The sequence below is a fragment of the Chamaea fasciata genome, unplaced genomic scaffold (assembly GCF_029207755.1).
Source record: "Chamaea fasciata isolate MVZ Bird 193981 ecotype frontalis unplaced genomic scaffold, bChaFas1.0.hap1 SCAF_4, whole genome shotgun sequence".
Taxonomy (NCBI): domain Eukaryota; kingdom Metazoa; phylum Chordata; class Aves; order Passeriformes; family Sylviidae; genus Chamaea; species Chamaea fasciata.
In genome coordinates this window covers 19222609-19245860 of record NW_027094089.1, presented here as the reverse complement: position 1 = coordinate 19245860, position 23252 = coordinate 19222609, and the positions used below count along the sequence as shown (strand labels likewise).

General features: G+C 41.8%; 1 protein-coding gene across 2 annotated transcripts in view; it reads right to left on the bottom strand.

The window, feature by feature from the left end:
• UNC13B (unc-13 homolog B) overlaps positions 1-23252 on the bottom strand; it is a 215302-nt gene that overhangs the window by 183438 nt on the left and 8612 nt on the right. For both annotated transcript variants that reach the window (XM_066180967.1, XM_066180969.1), the window contains exons 2-3: positions 5558-5587; positions 2169-2268 (exon numbers count right to left, since the gene is read on the bottom strand). In XM_066180967.1, coding sequence (XP_066037064.1) covers positions 2169-2268; positions 5558-5587 — 130 coding nt within the window. The remainder of the gene's footprint in view (positions 1-2168; positions 2269-5557; positions 5588-23252) is intronic.

The window sequence follows — 23252 nt, the reverse complement described above, 5'->3', positions numbered from 1 at the left end:
AGATGCAGAACAGCTTCTAAGAACAAAAGAGCTGAGACTGAATTATGGTGTCCCTCCCTTTCCACACGCACAGAGAGGATTTAAACAAAGGCATTTCTCACAGCACCAATTAATTACTGTATTCTAAACATCAGTGGGCACTTTCACTCGAGGTGTTTCCTGCAAATAGGCATCAAACACACAGTTCTTTTAAAGCTCCTTCAAAATTTGAAGATGTCCCCAAGGAATACATTGAAGTGCTTCACTGGTCTGGTAAATAGCCAAATCTCAAACAACCTCAGAGCCCCAAATTCTGCAGTGTTATGCCTCACAAGGAGCTTGGCAGCAAAGCAAACAAACACAGACAGGAAGCATTTTTTTGTTTGTGGTCTGTTCTTCTACTATGCCTCATGAAAAAGGTAAACACAGCACAGACAGTAAAAGCATCCTTCCCCTGGGGGAAAAAACTACTCTGCTCAAAATCCTCTTCCAACTCCAGAAAGAAAAAGAGCAAACTAGAGAACAGCAGTATTGGAATACCAGCACTATTTCCCCTAGGACAACTTAATGTACACAGGATCATGCAAAACACACTAGTTCCCACATGTGATATTTCTGTTATGAGAAGACACCAGAACTACTGTAGAGTTGCCTGGCTAAAGCAGGGACAATAATGGCGAGGTAGTTCAGCTAATATTCTGCTTCCATATTCCCTAGCAACTAATTATGGAGCGTCTCAGTGACCTTACAGCATGCTAGCTAAGCTCCCAGCTGATACCAGAGTGCAGCAGCAGGAGCTGCTTGAGGGGAGGGAGGAGCAGCAAACACAGGAGCCTTCATCCAACATATTCAAGTGCTTTCTTAAATCACCACTGAGAAGCCTCCTCTGTGGCTGGCTGTGTTTAAAGCTAGCTCCTGCCCACAGGATGAGCACAAATCACAGGCAGAAAGAGTTAGTAGTTTGAGTATGGGCATGTGGCTCCAAGGATAGGTTCAATTCCTTGTCCCAGCCTTACCCAGTCCTGAGTGTTTTATATCAGTGATAGCCATGGCCTCTGTCTGACCAGGAGCTTCAGAGCTGAGCAGATGTTGGTGCTCTGGAGCGTGTGAGTTTCACCAGATGCCAAAGGACAGGCTCCAGACTCTCCATGCAAGAGCACACACCTCTTGGGCTGCTCCAAAAGCAGAGTATCACCAAACAAAGGAGGTGAGAGCACAGCTATGATGAAAATACAGTACTGACCCAGGTGACCTCCTTAACCTGAGGCAACCTCCCACTTTCAGCTGAGGAGAAACAAACTGCTGGTACGTTAGGAAACATATTCACAAAATTCCATGGGGGTCTCTTACTACAGATACCATGTAAACACCTCAAACCCACTCAGAAACAGCAGCGCTCTATTTGATCCCACAACATCATTCCCCCCCATTTAGTAAATTTAGTTCAATTTGCCTTACAAAGCTATAGAAACAGAAGCAGATGCAGTACAATCAATAAATCATTCATCCACCAGAAAGAAAACCCACACCATTGTAAAAGGCACTAGGAAATCCTTGGCTGCATGTCACATCTATGAGAATCAGAGCAAATCAGAAGTGCCAACCGCACCAGAAGCCCTGGAAAAGCTGGAATGAACTGGTTCTGCTGCTCATGAAGCAGCTCCCAACTGAGGTAACCAAGATCACCTCCTAGAGGCCCTGAGGGCACTAACACTTAATTGCCCTGACCAGCCTCTTCAGCCACAGACACCCACACCCTCTTCCCACACCCAGGAGCCCCATTTAAGCTCAGCTAAGGGCCTTTAGGCCTTGGCTAAGCTCTCTTGTAGGCATGTGTGTGTCTCGAGCTTACAGGCACAGCTGTGCACATACTGGCCAAGGACAACATCAACCCAGACCCAAACCACACAGTAACTTCCCAGTTCAACCTCAGACTTGGCCTCCCACTTCAGACCTGACTAGCAATTGCCAGTCCATGGCACCAGCAGAGACAATCTCCCAACACACATCCTCCACCACAGGTCAACACATACAACAGTAAAGAAAATTATTCAGGTTGTCACCAGGCTTGTGCATTCTACCAACCCAAACATTCCAACTCCTACATACACTAGCAGTGCTTGTATGAACACCAGGGCTGTGGAAGGACTCAACCACAAGCACCTCATGCTGTGCACCACCATACTTACAACATAAAATCCTGTTCCCAGCAGGGCTGGTCACCTCGCACAGCCACCGTCGTGCTCTTCACATTTTGCACTTTCAGGGTCACATACGTATTGAATTTATCTGGGAAATGAGACATAAAATGTTATCTCTATTGTCATACCTTTTCATCACATCATCCGCAACACTGTAATGTTTTCAGTTCATACAGTGCATCCAGAGAGACCTCAGATGAAAAGCCCGTAAGAGAAGATATGACTGGGTTTAAGAAGCCAAATGTTCAAGATGTTTTCCACCTGCATCAAATTTTCAACCATAGCTTTTTCAGAAATCTTAGCACAAATGAACAAAAACACGCAACTGTTCACTTGCTGTAAGACAGGGACAAACAGTAAATTCCTAAGGAACACAGACACTTAGTATGATGTTGCTCCTGAAATGCAGACAAGAGGAAGAAAAGACAGTCTGAAGGCACAGGACCCATCATAAACACTAAGCAGTGTGAAAAAAAACTTGCAAAACATACAGCAAGAGGTTGGGTTGGTCACATCATCATCTCTTCCCTTCTGACCCAACTGCTCTCCTGAGTCACACCTCAGTTTTCCACACATGAATCCACAAAGAATTTTACAGGCCAGTCGGGCAGAAGAAAAATATAGATTTATTGGTAAGTGTGCTGAAACCCACCTGGCCTAGGAAAACCACATCACACTCACATCTAGACAAGACAGCCTCTGTTTAGATGTTTTGCTTTTTATTTTAAATCTGAAGGAAAACTCTAGAAGAACTTTTTTCCTAGTTTCTGCTATCTCTTTGCTAATAAAACCAAAAGCAGCAAAACACAGACAAAGTTTAAATATCAGCACCCAAGAATGAACAAACTTCCCTTTAATGGGAGTTACCAGCTCAGGCCTATCTATCAGTTTCAAACAGCCTGGAACAAGACATGCTAAGCATCCAGAAAGGAGTGCACATATTTTAATACTTTGATGTTCTCTTGCCTCCATTCCCAGTGTTCAATCTCAATCAAGTCAATTTTAATACTGTCAAAATTTCACATGGAAAACAAAGACATAACAGCCAACATGGCTTTACGAAGGGGAAATCATGGCCGACAAATCTGATGACCTTCTAGGGTTACTGCAATGGTGGATGAGGCAGAGTAACTGATGTTGTCTGCCTGGACTTGTGCAAAGCATTTGACACTGTCCTGCACAACATCCTTGTCTTTAAATTAGAGAGGCACAGATCTGATGGATAGAGCACTCTGTGGATAAAGAACTGGCTGTCTGGCTACACCCAAAGACTTGTGGTCAGCAATTCATTATCAACCTGGTGACCAGTGACAAGTGGTGTCCCTCAGGGGTCTGAACTGGGGCTGATACTGTTCATTATATTTGTCAGTGACAGGGACAGTGGGATCAAGGGCATGCTCAGCAAGTTCACTGATGACACGAAGCTGCATGGTGCTCAGGAGAGAAGGATGCCATCCAGAGGGACCTGGACAGGCTGGAGAAATGGAACAGTGCAAACCTCATGAGGCTGGTTGACGAGTAACAACATAAGCCAGCAGTGTGTCCCTGGGGTCCAGAAAGCCAAATGTATCCGGGGATGCAACCAAAGGAGCATAAGCAGCAGGTCAAGGAAGACAATTCACCTGCTCTACTCTTGTGACATCCCACCTGGGTTACTGCATACAGTTCTGGCATCTCCAAAATAAGAAGGACACGCCAATGTTGGAGCAAGTGCAGAGGAGGAAAAAAAGCTGGTAAGAAGACTGGAGCACCTCCCCTATGAAGACAGGCTTAGAAAGTTGGGGCTGTTCAGCCTGGCAAAGAGAAGGCTGTGGGGAGATCTCACAGCAATCTGCTAATATCTGAAAGGAGTCCAGAAAGGGACTCACTCCCAGGAACCATAGTGATTGTACAGGGAATAATACGCACAAATTGAAAGGGGGAAATTAAGTTAGGTATTAGGAAGAAATTCTTTACTGTGAAGGTGTTGAGACACTGGCAGAGGTTGCCCAAGTAAGTTGTGGATGCCCTGTACTTGTAGTGTTTGAGGCCAGGTTGGCTAAGGCACTGGGCAACGTGGTCTAGTGGGAAGTGTCCCTGCCCATGGCATGGAACTAGATGACTCTTTAGGCCCCTTCCAAATCCTGAACATTCTATGACTGTATGATTGTTTAATTTTAATGCATCATTGCTGTGGGTTACTATAGTAAACCTCATCATCTAGCTTCCAATATCCTAACGTGAAGGGAGGAAACAGAAATTACACAATCCAGAAGCTCAGGAGGGAGTCAAGAGTCACTGAATTGTGATTCTTATATATCCAATTATTTATTACTACCCCTCCCTGTCTATTTTACTCCTGCATCCTCCTGGGACACTGAGCTTGTCAGTGAAACCACATACCTGACTCACGTTTAACCTGAGACAACCTAGACTAGAGGACAAATCTTTTGCATTTATGAGCAGGCTTGATTAGGGAAAAGATAAAGTACACACTGTCTCCCTTCCAGTCTGGGCACTCACTTTTCCTTCCCTGGAAATTCAAGGTTGGTGCACAGACAGATCTTGATCTGCTGTGGAATATGGATGAGGAGTCTTGGAAAGTTTGCTGCCACAATCTGAGGACAGCTATATCCAAAAAATTAAGCTGAACAAGTAAGTTATGAATGAGCTGTGCAACTGTTTCAGACCTAAACACCTGAATATGTTATTCCACAAGTTTTTATTTTTAAGCATTTTATATAAGTGCTTATTCTTTTGTAAACTGTACATTAAATTTCCACTGATAAATCTATTTACTTGCTAAATGATTCCTTGCTAGCTTCTGAACCACAATGAAAAGAAGTTGCCCAGACTGTAAACTCTGGGTATCACCAGCTGTTTGTTTTTGTTTTATTATGTAGACAGAAAACCTAGCGGATGGAATTTTAATTCCAAGCACAGCCAGTACAGACTGCCACATAAGAGAATGATTCACTTCTGCAGTTCTATCCAACAATCCCAGTCAGGACTGAGAAGGCACTAAATCCAAAGATGCACACAACAGTTCTGCTTAGTAAACATTTTCAGACCCTGTTTTGAACAGGGACAGAGGCAAGATGAGATGAAAGGGCCGAGTGGGTGGGGAAGGGTGACAGTAAAAGAACATATTTCCTCATTCATCACCTGTTCAGGTCAGGTTGAGCAGACAGAGGTTTCTTACCACTGTGACACCACCTCACAGCCTCAAGTTTTCTACTAACTGAAACTGCCTGGATTGTCAAGGTAGATAAGATCACTCATAAGGAGAACATGAAGGAGCTGAGATGAGGTGGAGGAAAACTGGAGGGAGCAGCAGGAACAGCAGTGAGAGAGCAGGGATACCCATTGCTGCAAACAAGCAGTAGAGCACAACTTACCTGGTGGTCCATGGAGTTTAGCTTTTTTTACTGTAAAGAGAAAAAAAGAAAAGAACAAAATAAGAGACTGTCAGTGATTTTGTCCTGCCACAGTTTCCTTTGAGTTAAAGCATTACAGTGAATCATATTAACTGGACAACATCCCCTGCACAGTCCTGGTAGCTGGAAATTCACACTCATTTAAACAAATCTGAAGATGAAAAACTCCTTTGTACCCCATGGCACCTCTCTGAAGTGATGCATTTAAAAAAACAATTGCAGGCTTAATGTTTGGAAAGCAATGTGATATGTCTAATGCAAAGCAAATCTCAACTTCTATCCATTGCAACCAGAAGTTAGTGCTGCTTAGCAAGATGTCATTTCATACCACCTCACTTACAAAGCTACTTACACTCCAGAAGAAATAAACATTTCTTTATAAACAAAGAAATTCTCCTAACACTGTACAGCAGACCACAAATTGAAAATAATCAAGCCTGAATAGCAGCTCCGTACGTAGCATTATGCTATGACATTGTCAATTAAATTAAATAAGCCAAACAAACAGCAGCGTAAACTCAAATGTCATTTTTACAAGCTCTACTCTGTTATTTTAATTCCAGGACAGTATTTATATATAAAAAAAGAATTGCTAAAACATAAAACAGTATTGGCTCTTATCTCACCAGATGGAGAAGGTCTATGTCTACCTAGGGGAGATTTTGTTTACATTTCCCTTTTGCAAGCTCATATCCTCACTAGAATTGCTAAGTGTAAGCACTAAGAGAAGACATCTCTAGGCTCCAGCTAGTTTCCCCAATGGAAAACTAACACTAAGAAGAAAATATATTTAACAAGCTAGAAAGCAAGATATATCAGAGAGCAAAAAACATTTAAAAGCTGGTGCAATAAAATTTCCTCCAGAAAACAGAGCTGCCAATACTTATTAGAGGCTCATAGCCTCCAACTTTTATCTTGAAAGTTCTAGAAAGAAATATTTAAAAACAATTTTAAAAAATGCCCTGACACCATTATACTCAGAGCTGCAATGGAGTGTGATAACAGTATTGCTATTTCAGAAATTCTCCTTTGCGAGCATTTATAGTCTAGGTAGATTCCTGCATGAAGGAAAATGCTGAACCAGGTACATTATGAACTGTTACTGTTAAAAGGGCTGAAGCTTCCACCTAGACTGACAGGGCCCACAGGCCTTTAGGTCCAAAATAAACTGGTTCATTTTCTCCTAGATTCAGGACCTGAAGCATTCCTGATGTTGAACCTAACGCTGCAAGCAAAACATACAATAGCACGGGCCAGTGTTCTTGACTGAAGATAAAGATGCCTTCAAATCTTCAAATCAGTTTGTTTAACCACTGAGAAATATGTGAGACAATCTACCCACTTTCTAGGTTCCTTTGCATACTGCACAAAAGCAGACATTTCATGAAATACTGCCCTGGAGTGTGCAGGCACCAGCTTATCTCTGCACTTCCCTGCTCCTCTCTTTTAACAAGAGGAGGGAGAAAAAGAAACAAGTGCATGTGCTTGGGAAAAAAGGCAAAGGAAGGCAGGGTACACACAGGAAGCTGCGCAAGCTCCACTGCTGTTAGCAAGGAACCAGAGGCAACCCCAGTGTAGAACTATGGTATTATTTGCTTAAAAAAGCAACTGGAGTGGGCCAGTGGCTCCTAAACACAGAGAAGAGACACAGCCTCTGCAGTGGCAATATGCAAACTAAGAGACAGAGGTCGTTTGTACACTGCGATCACAGCCTCTAAACATTCAGAGGTTCCTTTGATGAAAGGCAGCAAACCCTGCACTGCCTTGGCAGCTGAGAAGGGTGCCTGTGTAGGGCTTCAGCAAGAGATGTCCCAGGGATATCCCGGGGAAGCAGCCAGACTAAACAAAGATCACAAGCATGCTACAGACTCACATGGCAAAAATGGAAACCTTAGCAACTCCCAGGAATGAGCACCATGCCTCACAAACTGCATGCAATAAATTACACCTTTAGCTGCAGAAATAGAACTTATAACAAAGACCTGAATCACAAACCTGGGAGTCTCATCTCACCAGTAACTCTTCTGCTCCATCTGCACGCCTGTACAGCAGGTCCAAAAAGTTCCCATGAAAAGTGACTTAGACGTGTTTTTATTTTGTTAGCCCCACGGGGAAGCACTTCCTAGGGGTGCGCAGAAAGCATTTCAAAAGTGCAGCTCCCAGAACATCTCCCAGGACTGGCTGAGAGACTGCAGGATTCCCCAGATAACAGCTTGAATTTCTGGGAGTTCGGAGCCGGAACAGGCTGCTAGGCACTCCTAAGGCCCAGCCTCTTTGTCAGCCCAGGCAATTTGCAGATCAGATGCACTGCACGGAACACCAGCACACCATGCAATGAAGGACTTCAGCTTTCCAAAGGGACACTACTAAGAAAACTTTTGGACCCACACCTGCTCCTTCTGTCTGGTTAAAGCTCCTCTATGCCAAGCTTTCAAGGAAGGACTTAAAGTTGAGTTCTGAAGCTCTACAGAAACCTGATGCTTTAGTTACCCAGTGTTACAGCAAAGGCTGAAAAGTCATTGCTACATGATGTAGCATGAAAGTACTTTGAAATCAAGCCATGTGTAACACTACAGTTTTATAATGTAAAATCTAATTTTTATAATATAAAACTTGTACCACAAAATGAAACTATTCTCTAAAGCACCCAGTAACACCAGGTTTTACAGCTACAGTTGCTTCTGCATTGCAAAGCAAAAACCTAAACATAATGTAAGTTAATAGTCTAGATCAAGTATTTCCTGACTCACTCCCAGTTATCCCATAGTACTTCTGGTCTCTCGGGAAGGAGCATTTTTAAACCAGCTGGAGATGTCAAAATCTGTTCAGTTTCAAATGGCTTCTCTAAGCAAATGAAGTCCATCCATTCAGACACAAACATCAAATTCTGCTGATCCTATGCCACTCCACAGCAAGAGCAGGACACAAGGGAGGGAATGAAAATGACAGAAAATTAGAAAGAAAGGCAAGACCTAATGTTTTGCACTGCCACATGCAAGCCCATCTTGAAAGAGATGCACAGAGATGCACCTGCTCTCTCTGCACACAAAGATTCATTTAATCTCCAAAAAAGACTTGAGTATATCAGAGATACAGCTATTCCATGGAGTTATTAGAAAGCAGACAAAACTTGATATAAACATCAAATTCATCCAGAGTTTTTTTTCTTCCATCTGAGCATCTCTCACCATTTTGGCATAACTCTAATATAGACACAAAAAAGAAATTAACTTGAAAGTCTTGCCTGCAACTTAACTAAACTAAACTAAACTAAACCAAACCTTTTTAAAAGCCACAGCAAGATTCCAGATGCTCTGCAGCCATCACTTAGAAAGGACTGGAGGGTCAGACAAACTCCTAAAGACTAGGAAAGGAAAACACAAGCCAGAAATTGCAAAAAAAATGTCTAGAATCACTGTGGGAGGATGAAAACACAATAGCAGAGCATACACCAGAGCATTTTTAAACTCCGTCCTAAGGAGAAAACCTTGTTATCCACATATTTTTCAAACAGTCTAAATGATCTTTTTTTCCTGAGCAGGTGCTACATATACCACTGAGTTAAGTAAAATTAAGCATGTCAAATTACTGCAAGGCTCAGAAGATACTCTGCTCAAATCTCCTCAAATCAAGCAGGCACATGGTCATATTCAGTTAAAGAGAACCTAAGTGTGCTGAACACCTGCACATCCCAGATCACCTTTAAGGCTTGCAAATAAGAGGAATGCTACACAGGGAGTACCTGAGCAGATGGCCAAAAGATTACATTCTAACTAAATCCAGCACATGACTTACAACCCGGTCACTCCCCACTCTAGAACAAAACCTACATCCCTTCGCAGGGGACAATAAAGTGCCATGGAGGGGCTGTGGGAGAAATTAAAAGAATGGAAGGGCACAGTTTTAATTACCACTTTTAAAAAGAAATGCAATGCTGAAAGCAGAGCGTTCAAAACTCATTTTCCTGATCAGCTACTTGATAAATAGCTTCCTTGTCCCTGTGAAATACAAATGCAGCATTAATGTGTTTTTAAGAGCACTCTAACTTCTACAGTAACTTTCCCCAGCTGAACAGCAGAATCAGTACATATTTCCATTTCATTCTGCTTTTCTCACCTTTTCAAGGTGCTCAGACCTCAGTGTATAGTGACATGCAGCACTAGGTGCAAAGGTTGCTTAAACAACAGAAATAAGAGACCACAGCACGCTGCTGATACTACCCAAGACTAAGTCAACACACCAAATTCACACCCATGCGCCCTCCAGCAGGCACACAGAAGGGAGGGGAGCCCTCCTGTGAGGGGTGCAATGGTTAGGTAGTGCTCCAGCCCTTCACTTTCTGTAACTCAGCCTTTGGAAACCATTTTGCTGGCTGAATCCTGCACCAACAGCTGTAGTGCACGTACCCCATCATAGAGCCAGAAACTCAACACCTCCTACTCACTTACTGGAAGTTATTGATAAAATACACGACAGGTTGGCAAGTGGCTCAAGACTGGCATTTTTAACAAGGACTGCTCTGACCCTGGAGATCTAACTCAGACACACAACGACCTTTCACAGAATCACAGAATGGGTCAGGTTGGAAGCGAATACAATGGGTCATCTGATCCAACCTCCCTGCTCAAGCAGGGTCATCCCAGAGCACGTGGCACACCATTGTGTCCAGAGGGTTTTTGAATACCTTCAAGGAGGGGACTCCACCACTTCCTTCCCTGCCCTGGAGATCAAAACATGCACAGTCTCTACACACTCTCATCTTCCACCTGAGGGTGAGGAACCCTTTTCTTTTCCACTACTTGAACCCAAAAGGTGCTCCAGCCTGGAGGAAGCAAGAGGCCATGAAGTGACCTCACCTATGATTTTAACTTGGTCACTGTCGTGTTTCACACAACCCCTATTGAAGCCCAGCAGCATCAGTTTTGCCATTAACTGCAATTCCAAGTGCCATAACAGAACAGCAGTACTGACTGTGCCATGAAACTCTTCCCCTTCATAATTCCTGGGAAAGGAAAAGCTGGATAAAACAGCAGTTTAGTGATTTTCCAAGTCTGCCTCAAAGAGTCAATGTGACACAGCCACCTTGACATTCCCAGCCTGAACAGGTGTAAAAAGAACGGCTCCACTGCATTCTCATAAACTTAGAGTGAAATTAAAGGAAGGAAGAGATTTCCCTGAACCAGCCTGGAGGAAGGATAATTGCACAGGAGGCCCCAAGGACCCACCAGCACTCAGCAGCACCTCAACAGCTTCTGCTGTAACTGCAGAGCCCAGAGCAGGGTCTCCAGCTTCTCCCAGCAGAGCCCCGCAGAGCTGGGGTGGTTACTGCAGACAAGGCACCTGCAGCCTCAGGGGCCACTGAGAGACATAGGACTTAAGTCACATTCATTACTTCAAACTTTGTTTTCCTGCCAGGCAAAACAAACCACTGGTTTACATATAAACACTGTTCCACTCAAGCAGGAAGGGAGTACTTTATGCCCCAGTATTCTCTTTGAGAATGATGTGATGGAAACACAGTGGTCCTTCATGGACCAACAGTCCTAAAAGCTGAGACTGAATTCACAGTACACAGGGGATTAACATTCTGTTATTGCTTAATGTGAAAGGAGGGCTGGGCTGATCAGAGAACTGCTCTGTTGCCAGAAGGAAGAGCCACTGCAAAATGCCATTCTGCTTGGTAACTGGCAGAGAGCAGGAAAATAGCATAGATTTTCAACAGTGCCCAAAGAACTAAGGTTGCTTCTAAGGACAGAATTTTTCTGATTTAGTACTTGAAACAGTCCTTCAAAAACCCATTACCTCTTTTATGGAGACAACTGTGGGGGAACCCAGATAGCCAAGTTTACCTCAACCGAACTGAGGGATCGATCTGCTTTAATAAGTAGTCCGGAATAAATGGAATAGACATGATATGAGTTCATTAATTTTTAATAGTTCGTAGAAATGAAGAAAAAAAAGCCCAACATTCCACAAAGCACTTACATGTTGCATTTTCCAATCACGTAGCAAAGAGCTTTCTTCTATTTGACCACTCTGAATGCCCACAGGACAGACTGACTTGCCCTACCCAAGGCCCTGGGAACCACATCAAACAAAGGGAACATACATTCCCTTCAGCAACCAGCCATTACTCACATTACTCAAGGATTCTTCTCAGGAAGGGGGTGGGCAAAAGAGAGTTTTTAATCTGTAGTCTGTGATAGCAAATTGATCTACCCAAGAGATTTCTGTATTGCCAGATGTCTTGAAAATGAATTAGAATCCTTCCTAATTCACATGAATTAGCATCTTCCTGCTCAGATCATCTGCAAATTCATTACCCTGCCCACAGACACACAAAGCTAGTACATTTATTTGATTTACAATACAATTTCCAACAAACACCTTTCTACCAGCCACTCCACCCTTCCTGCCCACTGGACAGTGACTGAGAGCAGCTGGGACATGTGACTGTTCACAGGGTTTTCCAAATCCCTGTGCTAAGGAAACACATACTCAGCATTCCCATTCAAGGTTCACCACCATTTCATAGAGGATTTCCAGGAAAGCACTACATAATGTACACATCCCAGTGACTCCCCCACACTGCCTAACCTCACTAGATGCTCTCCTGCTCCTCTGTAAATTCTCTGGTCAATTAAGATCCAGGCCTTGCAGGCACACAGGAGTCACAACCTGCAGAAAACAGCACCCCACTTTCTCCCCTCCGTAGTCCAGACACTCCACAACTTGGGGCTCACAGCTAAGTCCCATGGGGATATTGTTGCCTGTTTCTGGTTACTAAACTTGACCTCAACATTTTTTTCTTGCCAGAATTTTCACTTGTATGGGATGAACTTTAGTGAGAAAAGTATTGAAATCAAAGCAGAAAATGCCTAGCTTTCATATGTGAAAGCTATATATTATAGTCTTGTCTAAATCTCTAGTACTGCCATAGCCCATGAACATCAGAGGAACACAGCACGGTGACTGGATATCTGGACTATTCCTCAGTATTTCATGCACATAAACTTGGGTGAGCTTGCAGGAAATATGATGGCAAATCTACACAAACCTGAGGAAACCCACAGTTAATACACTGTGCTGATCCAGTTATAAAATGAAAGATAAATAAAACTATTTTGCACAACCATCCAGCCTGATCCCATCAGTGAAGCAGGCAATTTCATACCTCCTGCAAATATTGTCACTTTTCAACTCAGCTTTTGCACATAACTTTGTAAATGTGTACAGCACAGCTCAGCTTGCATCATAGCTTCATACCATACCACTTCTTCCATCCCTACCAAAGTTACTAGATAATGTAAACAGAACAAATTTAAAAATAGTGTAAGAAACCCTTTCTGGTATTTGTACATACTCCCCATATTCTCACAGTACACAGGAGGAGCAGATAAAGTTTGCAAATCCTTTGTCAAGAGCTAGGGTTCTACTTCTCTAAAAGGTATTTCATCCAACAGGAGTGACAATTTACCTTCCACTCTGGTTTAACGTACTAGGCAGTTAATGCAAGTAGACTTCTAAACACTTGCAATGACAAAACAGATTTGGACACTTAAGAGACACAACTGGGTCTTGTTTACAGGTTAATCTGTTACCAGATTTGATTTTACACACTGACTTAACATTACACAAATTTCCAACTTCTGGAACTGAAGGGTTTCATACATATTCTTTTTGCTGCATAGCTCAAGAACTCACCTGCCTGAAATACTCCTTGAACTATCTCACCGACAGAAATTCACAGGTGAAGAAAACAGTACTGAAATTAAAAAAAAATTAAAAAAAATAAAATAAAATAAAATAAAGGTGCTGCAAAAGATCCGGGGATTGCAGTTGTGAACAGTTTTGGACAAAAAAATTAAATGTATCTCAAACACAAACTGAATTTTACTAGGGAATTATACAACAGGAAAAATGGAACTTAAGCTATGTATGCAACTTGTAGAAGGCAACTGTGACAGGGGACTAAATGCAAAACAAAAACTAAAGAGGTCTGCAACTGATTCCTTCCTTTATGTAGACATCAGATTACTCTTCCAAATTCTTACACAGCATTTCTCAGGAAAGTTGCATCAGGATGCAAGGTCAGGCAGTTGTTTGTTGGTTTGAAAACAATATTTGAAGTAGAGCAACTAGGACAGAGTTCACAGAGAGGAAGGGAGGGAGGAGATTCACAGAACAACAGGTCCCAAAACCCAGAAGTACCCTCATCTCTGAACCTTTAAATAAACACAGTGATTTTACTATAAAGCTAGCACAGAACAGGATCTACACTGCCAAAATATGTACAATACACCATGACCATTCAGCACTGCAAGAGAAATGCAGCATTTTAAAACATGCAGATCATTGCATCCAGAAAAGCCTCGGGAGATCAAAACAATAAAATGCTTAAAACATTGATAAGCTATTTGGTAAACCACAGCTCAAATTTTTATTACATTACACATTAGCACTTAGTGGAACTTCTGCTTTGCAATAGAAGCTGCAAGAAGTTTACTTACAGCTGATCCCAGAAAAAGCTTCCTGAAAGGCAGTAGGAAGCATTGAATTGATTTCAGATAAAGAGCCGTTGAAATAAGCCTGACATTATTGTTTTTTCTGTCCAGGAGGGCAGAAAGAAAGTGTATTTATGAGCCATACAGCCAAGAAAGTTAGAATCAGATGCTGGAAGCAGTAAAGAAACTAGGAACATGCATGTCTTGAACTTTACAACCTCCTGAAACACATCTGCAACACCAGTGAATCCAGAGCATCAACAGCCCATTAAACATTTTCCAGTTTTTACATGAAATATACTTGGAACCAGAAAAAGTGCAGAAACTTCTATGTCCAAGCAGCTCATGTGGTGAAATGCTGAGCAGGAGAGAGAAGGAGGAGGTGGCAGCTGAGGAGTGGAATTCCCAACACTAGAACACTCTTCCAGAAATTCCCATCACTGCAGATGCTCTTCCAAGCTCTGAGTGTATCTAACTCCCTTTCTCCTGCTTGCATGGTCCCCCAGTTAAGCTGGCGGGCAGGTATCTCAGGACACTTCTCCAGCCAGCACAAAACAGACAACCCCCTGAGTTCAAGTCATCTTTCAGGTAATTACAACAATAATTGAGAATCATAAGCCATCTTCTGTCTGCTTTGGGACTTGCTGAAATGACAGCCTCCCAGTGCCCAGACAAAAATCTTTCCTCTACACAATGCATCTCATTATTGTCCTTCAAGGCTGTGCAGAAAGTGTTTGCTCCAGCTCTCAAGAGCCCCACAGCCAGTGCTGGAGTACAAGGTGCCTCCAGCCTGCATGCCGCTCTGCAGAGAGCCCTTTACCTCATTACTCACCTTTCCAACTTACATGGCAACAGTCACGATTTCAGTGCAAACTGACTAGTTAATTCCAGCGAGGCAAGAGCCAGCATCCTCAGATGCTTATTCAGAATTGTGCTTTGCTCCTTCATAACGTTCCCACAGACATGTTAATATCTACCTGAAATTTCAAGTTAGTCCTAGCTGTCACCTCAACAGCCACTTGCCTGAGCCGAAGGCCCACACTCTGAGACATAATGGAGCGTTCAAACTATCTTCAGATGGTTTTCTTCACCGAGAAAAGGCTCTGAAGTGTCAGTCCTATTTCTCCACAAAGAACCACAACCAAATAACACAAGAAAATTCACAAGCAAAGTGCCACAGAGACCTTTTATGCTGTCTCAGATGTTTGCCTTCTGGTCACTGCCTCTCCCCCTACCAGCACCATGACAATGACTGTGAGATTTGTAATTCACTGCTCCCAAAACATCAGTTGTTTCAGTAAGTCTGACAGCCTCACTGCTCAAATTAGATGCTAGAGTTCCCAAAAAGCACTTTGACATCAATGACATCTTGCATTTGGGTCCCCAGCCAGATGTCTTCTGCCCTGCAGACCAAGGGGCTCCTTCCACACCTTCAGCAGGAGTTTGTACTGAGAGAAACGGTATAATGAGAGTGAGGGCTGCAGAACAAGCCCATTAACCTGTATCTTATCCATATAAACATCTAGACAATTACAAGAAAAGAGCATGACATGATGATACAGCAGTACTTACTCTACAAATTAATACATCCCTACGATTAGGACCCAGAGGTGACATTTTTGAAAGTAGTTTCATACAGTCTATTCTACCACCAAACCTCCTTCATCACCAACATAATCAATGCTGAAGGGTGCCAGCAATTTCAGGTGAATTCCACTTTGGTATTTCTTCAAAAGCAAGAGCGAATACATGCCTCAGACACCCTATTTCACAGTTCAGCCTTTTTGCTATACATATTTGATGACTTGACAGCAGTACCGCATGTTTTAAAGTAGACAACACAAGCAAACCCATACTGCTCTGCCTCAAGAAGAAAGGGACTATCAAAGCGAGGCAAGATGTTTTGCTACCTGTTTAACACAGCAAACAGTCTGGCTTTTTTAAAATTGGAGAGCCTCCCCCCAAGCACAATACACAAAAAAAAATCCTTCATATTTTGTGGGGCTGTAAGCAGAGAGCTAAGTACCTTATTACTACCACCACCAGTCCTCAAGGGCAAACACATACACCTTAGCTGACTGAGTAATCCCTCCTAGCTTTGGCCTGACCTAGCTCAGGCAGGTGAGCATCACCTCCAACTCATTGGTCAGGATCAGTTATACTTCTCTTGAGAAGTGGGAAAACAAACAGAGACTGAAGTTTTGTTATGATGTGCTTACAAGACGCCGCTTTTTTCCCAAGTTTGCTCTCCAAGGGGCTGGGGAAGCAGGGCGTGATTTGATACTATTTGTGTAATACAACACCTTGCAAACAAAAAGGAAACTGAGGATTTAGCCAACTTCCCTGATTCCAGAGAACAGCTAAATCCACCTATATACATTTACCCTACAAACAATTAAATCAGTTGCTAAAAAGCACAGCTAGGAGAAATCCTTGCAACATCTATTTATTCCTTTTTTGGCTGATGAACAGAGATACATTTCTGAAGATCCACCAAAGTTTCTGCTCAGCAGCTGCTCTGAACTGAGCAGTGAGGACAGGAACAAAATCTCTTATTCAAATCACAGAGATTATAAGAGGTTAATCCTCCTGACGCTGGCAACACAGACAACTCTGTCAGGCGACCTGGTTCCCCAACCAAGAGGTGAACTAAACAGTAATCCAAGCTGCCACGCCTCTCCAATATTCTCCTGCAGCCTTAATATTATTAGTCAAAAAGCAGCTTGGGTGCAGTGTACCAGAGCAAGTTATTGTGTGCCCGACTCTCTCAGAAGATGCATTCTGTTACACTGTGCTTCGGTCACTTTGCCTTCAGGGGTTCCCTACATGTTACAGATTTCTCCTGAACTTTTACCTGTTTCATGATCAGAAAAGACAGCACCCTACTCCTGAATCTGTGCTTCATCATGGAAAAAAAAAATAAACACCAAATCTTACAGAATTTTTAAACATATAAGATACACATTACTGGACAGAGCAGTAAAGGAGGCTTCCAATTTTCAGTGGCATAATATGCCCTTCTTTAAAATTCTGCAAGATTCAGAAATACATTATTTTAAGTAGGCAGAAATATATTTTTTTAAGTTACTGGAAATGCCTTAACTGATTAGGGGAACAAAACCCACACTGTTTGATTTTACACAAAACAGACTGCAACTCACATATGCTTCCAGCTGCCAAAGACTAAGGAAATACACATAATGAAAGCCATATCCTTGCACCAGAAGGCAGGAAAAGAGACAGACTGATAATGTATCAAGTCTGCTAGGAGCCAGTCTGAGCTGGTAAACTGACTTCGATGACAAAGCAACAGCTCAACTAGTTTATAATAAAAGTGTCTGTGGAAGGGAAAAAAAACAAAGGGCAAATATAGAAATTAATTTAAAACGCCACACATAAAAAAAACCCCGTTAACAGTAATTCAGAAACCAGATGAATGGAGAAATTGGTTTCTTCAGGTTTGAGGGGGGTGGGTGTACTTATTTTGAAAAAAGATACATTTCTCTGCAGATTTCTAACAAGGCACAGAGCACAAGCAGCTTCTGCTCAGATGTTGTACACAGAGGTGAAGGCCACTTAAATTACTAGAATCTTGCCAGAGTTATTGGGTCAAATCACACAGCCTGGTCACAGCCAAGGTAACAGCTGCTAGAAGACACAAATACTGTGGTACCACAGAGGGAAGAGCAGAAATGACGGAACAAAACCACTTGTGTGCTTGTCCTTTGGCATGTGCTTTTCTCCTGACAACAAAAGTCACCTGAACAGTCTCACCAGTGACTCAGGTTTCTACACTCCCTGTTCAGACTTAGTGTAAACAAGATGCACCCTGGAAAAGGAGTTGCTGACTAACCACACCAGTGGTGATTGCCTCCTAATCACAGCCTTGGTCTATTTTCTGGTAGTTTCCATTTAAGTTACAGGATTGCAAGCACTCAGCCAACTGGAACATGGCTCCTTGTCAAGCAGGACTGAGCACAACCTTGTCCTGAAAGGCACGAAGATAAAAAAATGATACTGACAAATACCACTGTTCAACTTCAGAGGTCTAGCATATTCACCAAAAGAGAAACTCAAAAATAAAGCAACAGCACATTTTGGTGGATTCAGTAAATTTTTGTCTTTATTTTTTTAAGCAAAAACATCCCACCATGCTACAGTAAATAATAAGGTTCCACGAAAAACAGCACCTGTGTTTTCCACACCAAATAATGAAGGAAGATTGGTCTAGCATTAAAAATATTTTTAACTAAAATATTAATAAAATTTTGTTGTTATGTTACTTGATAGTTACCTGTTTGGCTTCACAAACAAGAGAAAATATTAACATCTAAGAGACAGAAATAAGTTTGACTGTGAAAATTAAGAAAAAGAATTTGTTAGGGTATGAGTTAAGGTGTAACTGAATTAGATTCCAGACAGTAACAGGAGACCTAACAACAAAACACTGCTGGCAAACTATACCTTTGGAAGTCTGAGTTTAATCTTCACATTCACAAACTGCTCGAACAGTGCTGGTTCCTGGAGGACACCGACAAATTGCAGAAATAGGACAGTTCAGATTGCCATCTGAAAGAGCTGCGCCTCACAAACACATTAGCACTCACTTGCCAATACTTCTTTTTTGTAACAGCATGTATTCAAAGAACTGGATCATAAGAAAGTCTTACTATTGACAAGGAGTATGCCCAAGACTATTCTCCTGAAAGCCATGGTGCTTGCTTACATTTGGACCTCCATAAAACATAAGGTGAAAATCCACCAAGATAAGTAAGAATCAAAACCATTAACCAAAATAAACAGCCTTAGGTAAAAAATGAGTGTAAGCAAGTTCCTTCACATGTAGGTTCTTTTCCTTATTACTAACATTTACAAATAAGGAAGATGATACATCAATTTCTTACCTTAATATACAGTTTGTCTATAGCAATTAGTTGTCAGAACAGTAACTCACATCACAATAAAGTTAGTGCAGTGAGGATCACAAGACTGGAAGGATCCTTTGGGATCACCAACTCTAATGCTGCTTCTCCCAACACCTGGACCACTTACACCATTCAAAATCATTCCTACCTTCCACCCAACACTTTAATTAATGGCATATGTATACCTTCTGTATCTTATGTCAACACTATTTCCCCTCTCCATATTTTTCCTCACTCCATGTTTAATTTCCTGTTGTTTTTAATGGACACAAGTCACAGATCTCATCAGCTTCTGTTTACAAGCATAGTGCAGACACAAGGACTCCCAAACACCTCTACTTTCACTAAATTTCACATCTCTCAGCAATGCTTGTCATTTGCCTCTAAGTGTATAGTTTTTTTACAGAACATCAACTCATTTTCACTCTCACTCTCCTCAGGGGTCACTGAGTCCTTCCCGCAATATATTTATTTGCTTCAAAATTTACTATGTAATTAGGACTTTTCTTAACAACGGCTTTGACACACTTTTGTATTCTTTCTTGCCATGACACAAGTGGAAGACACCTATCTGCTTCGCCCACTAGTCTCAGCAACATTACTAGCTTCTGCTACAGCCAGCTCCTTTTACTCTTTACAAGTCTTTTGCCAAATCCTACTTTCTTTAAAAAGAAGTCTGCTATAGGATTTGAGAGATATTACAGAAGTACAAATAGACGCATGCTTTCACCTAGAAACAAGAAGCTAGCCCAGAACAATCTTCCTCTCACTAACCCATGTCACATTTCATACCATACACATTTCATACCCTTCCATATTGCTTCCACTTATGTATAAAATTTTTATTATTCTCTCCTAACAATTTATTTTAAACTTTCCATATTGTCATGGTTCTGCCTGCTGTTGAAGTCAAGATCCGTATTTACCCACATTTATCACTCATCTCCTTTATCTTCCTGCCTATCCACAAAAACAAGGTCTATTCCTCTCTAGTTAGGCAATGCCACTGCTTGTTTGCAGCCATAGTTAAACTTTTGCTGGCAGAGTTCAGATTTTAAATGTTGCATGTTTCAGCACTCTGGGATACAGACTACCAGACTCAAATGCAGGATAATAAATTTTTTCCTCCTACCCTTGTGCATTGTTTTCCGTTTCATAGGAGACCATACCCAGCCCATCTTTACACAAGTCTCTGTCCCCATGCACAGAAGTCTGATTCCTCGCCCGGTGGAGGCTGGCTGTTTCATCTTTCTGTGTGACCATAGCACCTTCTGTTACCTGTTTTATTACCATTTTCACGATGCCACCTTGTTTGCTGAGGTGGAAGCCCCTGCCTTAGCACTGGACTTCCTGATCCTCAACACAGATCTTCCTTTATGAACTGTTTTTTTGCCCACACCTCTCAGAGGTTCTCTGTTTGCTTACCATATCCTGACGTAATGAACAGGTGAATCATCAGCTCTGGGGTAATTTCCTAGGTGGAGCTTTTTCTGTTATTTGAGATGCTAATATTTACCCCTGTAGCTTCCCTGAATTTCATGCCCTCCTCTGTATCCAACCTCCTCAATTCACCAAAAAGCTTCTTCAGCTTCCCTGGAGGCTAAACAATTGCTAACCTACATGTTCATCTGTTTACCTTAACTTAGTTTCAGTTGTGATCATTCAAGCCAAGTTCACTTCCATGTCCAACTTCCCTGAAGCATCTTATGTGCCTCTCAAAATCACATCTACAGTTCACTCCATCAATTTTATGGCTTTAGTCACCGCCTGACTAAAGTGAAATTGTCAGATAACACAGCTCCCTGTACCCCAGCCATGACCAACAGCATATATTCTCTGATGTGGGGAGTCAGCCTTTCACAATGAGAATACCCAGAAATACTTTGCTCTAACCATGTTACGAGATTTTTACCCACATTTAAATCCTGGACTACGTGCAGTAGATCTCTTGTGCTATCACAGCAAAATCTCTTATCAGCTCTTCCCAAAGCAATTTCAGCCCAGCTGGTTCTCTTTTATCCACACTAATGCTGCTTTACAATTTTGCATCACCAAACCACAGTGGAATTTTCCCAGTCACCGCTATTCCTCTCTTTCTAGAGTAGGACAGCCCTTCCGACATCTCTGTTTCCCTCATAACCCCCACTCATCATGACTCCTGCTAAACTTTTGGGGGCTAGTTCTGAGTCCTAAACTAACAGCCCCCTTCCCACCACTTTAGCCACAAGCTTCCCATTTTGCTTTATAACACAAATGCGTTTGCACCTTCTAGGAAAACTAACTCAACACTACTAATTCCAATGTTTTACATTGTTTACTTCATATAACTTCAGCAGTTGTAATTTCTGTATCGGGTAACCCCCATTTCATCTGCAGCATCAGCTCTTCCTAGATATTCTGTGAAGGAAAAGAAATATACAATGCAGGCTCCCTGGAGCGTGCACAGGGTTAACTCATATATATTCAAACTTCTGTCACGTGCTACTCTCCTCCAATACAGCCTGAACACTTTTCTACATATTTGACTGAAGTGTCAGGTTTATACAGAACAGTAACTTCAAACTCAAGTTTACAACAGAAGTAAAAGGTCTATCGGTCAAGCTCCACTAAACCACACTCTTCCCACCTAGCAAAAGTGTAACATATGTGTAACAAAAAAGAAAGTGATTTAATACATCATGGTGAGTCTTGACTTCTTTTTAACCATGGAAAAATACGTAAACACTTGTCAGATTACTCATAATACAACATTGACTTACCCCAACTCAAGTAACAGACATTACCAAACTTCGTTTTCCCAATCCTTAAAAGGTCAAGGAGTACAAATTTCATAATAGCTTCTCCAACTTAAGGAAAGGCACACCAGATTTTGATGTTCTGATGCTGAAGCTAGTAAACCACTTCAGCATAAAAAGCAGAAATTCATCACATATGATAATCAACATAAAGCTGCCAAGAACCGTAGAAAATCCTTCATCAATTCTCGTTCAGAATCTGATCTTTTTCTGTTAGGCTCTAGGTGGTTATATTTAAAAAATACTATGTACTGCAGAGGGTCATATTAGATGATTACAACAACCCATTCCGGCCTTATAAGTATGGAGTTTCTAAGCAGTTAATCTCAAAAAATCTCCTACTAAAATGGAGCATACACAGACTCCTCTTACTTAATTTGATAGGTCAAAATCTAATAAAATTCTGCACATGCAGCAAGTTATACCAGGTAGGAAAGACTGAGATAAAACTACTGTTTCATGTCCATTTTTCCCTCCCTACCAATCCATATCTATGCTGCATGCCAAATTCAAGTCACCCACTACAAGTTTAGGTTCAGATCAGGAGCTCAGGGTTGGGGGATGTCTGAACCACAAAATATGGTGAATTGCATTTGAAACCATGACTTTATTGACAAAGTGGCGTTATGATTTTAGTAAGGTTAGAAATCCCAAATCCAAAAACAAAGGCAATCACAGTTTTCTTGTAATTTATGACCTCTCTGACTCTCAAAGACAAGCCACATGAAGCATGAAGAGGCCAAACAATTTCCTGAAGAACACCACCTGCTTGCCTTTAAAGAAATCTTGATGAAGGGGAACACATGAAATTTGGAAGGGGAACAAAAGAAGAACAATGATTTTCTACAATGTGTGTAATAGTTTACTCAGCAGTCAAATTCCTTCCTCACACAAAGCTGATAAAGTACCTTGGCGCACCATATGTCTGGCACTCCTGGCCCTATAGCCTATAGGAAGAAACAATTACTGAAGATTTCCACAACAAGGGTTTGTAGCTCTCCAGTCTGTAATTGCAGCCGTAACACTCCACAAGGACTTTGTTTGCAAAGGACTGAGGTTGTTGGAACAGGAGAGTGTGTGATAACTACAAGTGAATAATCACAGGTACTGAAAATCTGAAGTCCCTGGACATTTTCTGAAAACCTGTTCTGAAGTTTATGCAAGTCTTTAGGAAAAGAAAACATCTGTAATAGGTTTCTGTCTAGAAATTCAGTATTTATACATTCATCAGCTTTATATTGATTATCATATGTGACAAATTTCTGCTTTTTATGCTGAAGTGGTTTACTACCTTTAGCATCAGAACAGCAGAAGTTGGTGGGCCTTTCCTTAGATTGGAGAAGCTATTATAGAAGTTGTACTCCTTGCCCTTCCAGTACTTAAGGATTGGGAAAAACGGAGTTTGGTAATGACACTGGACAAAAGCCCTACA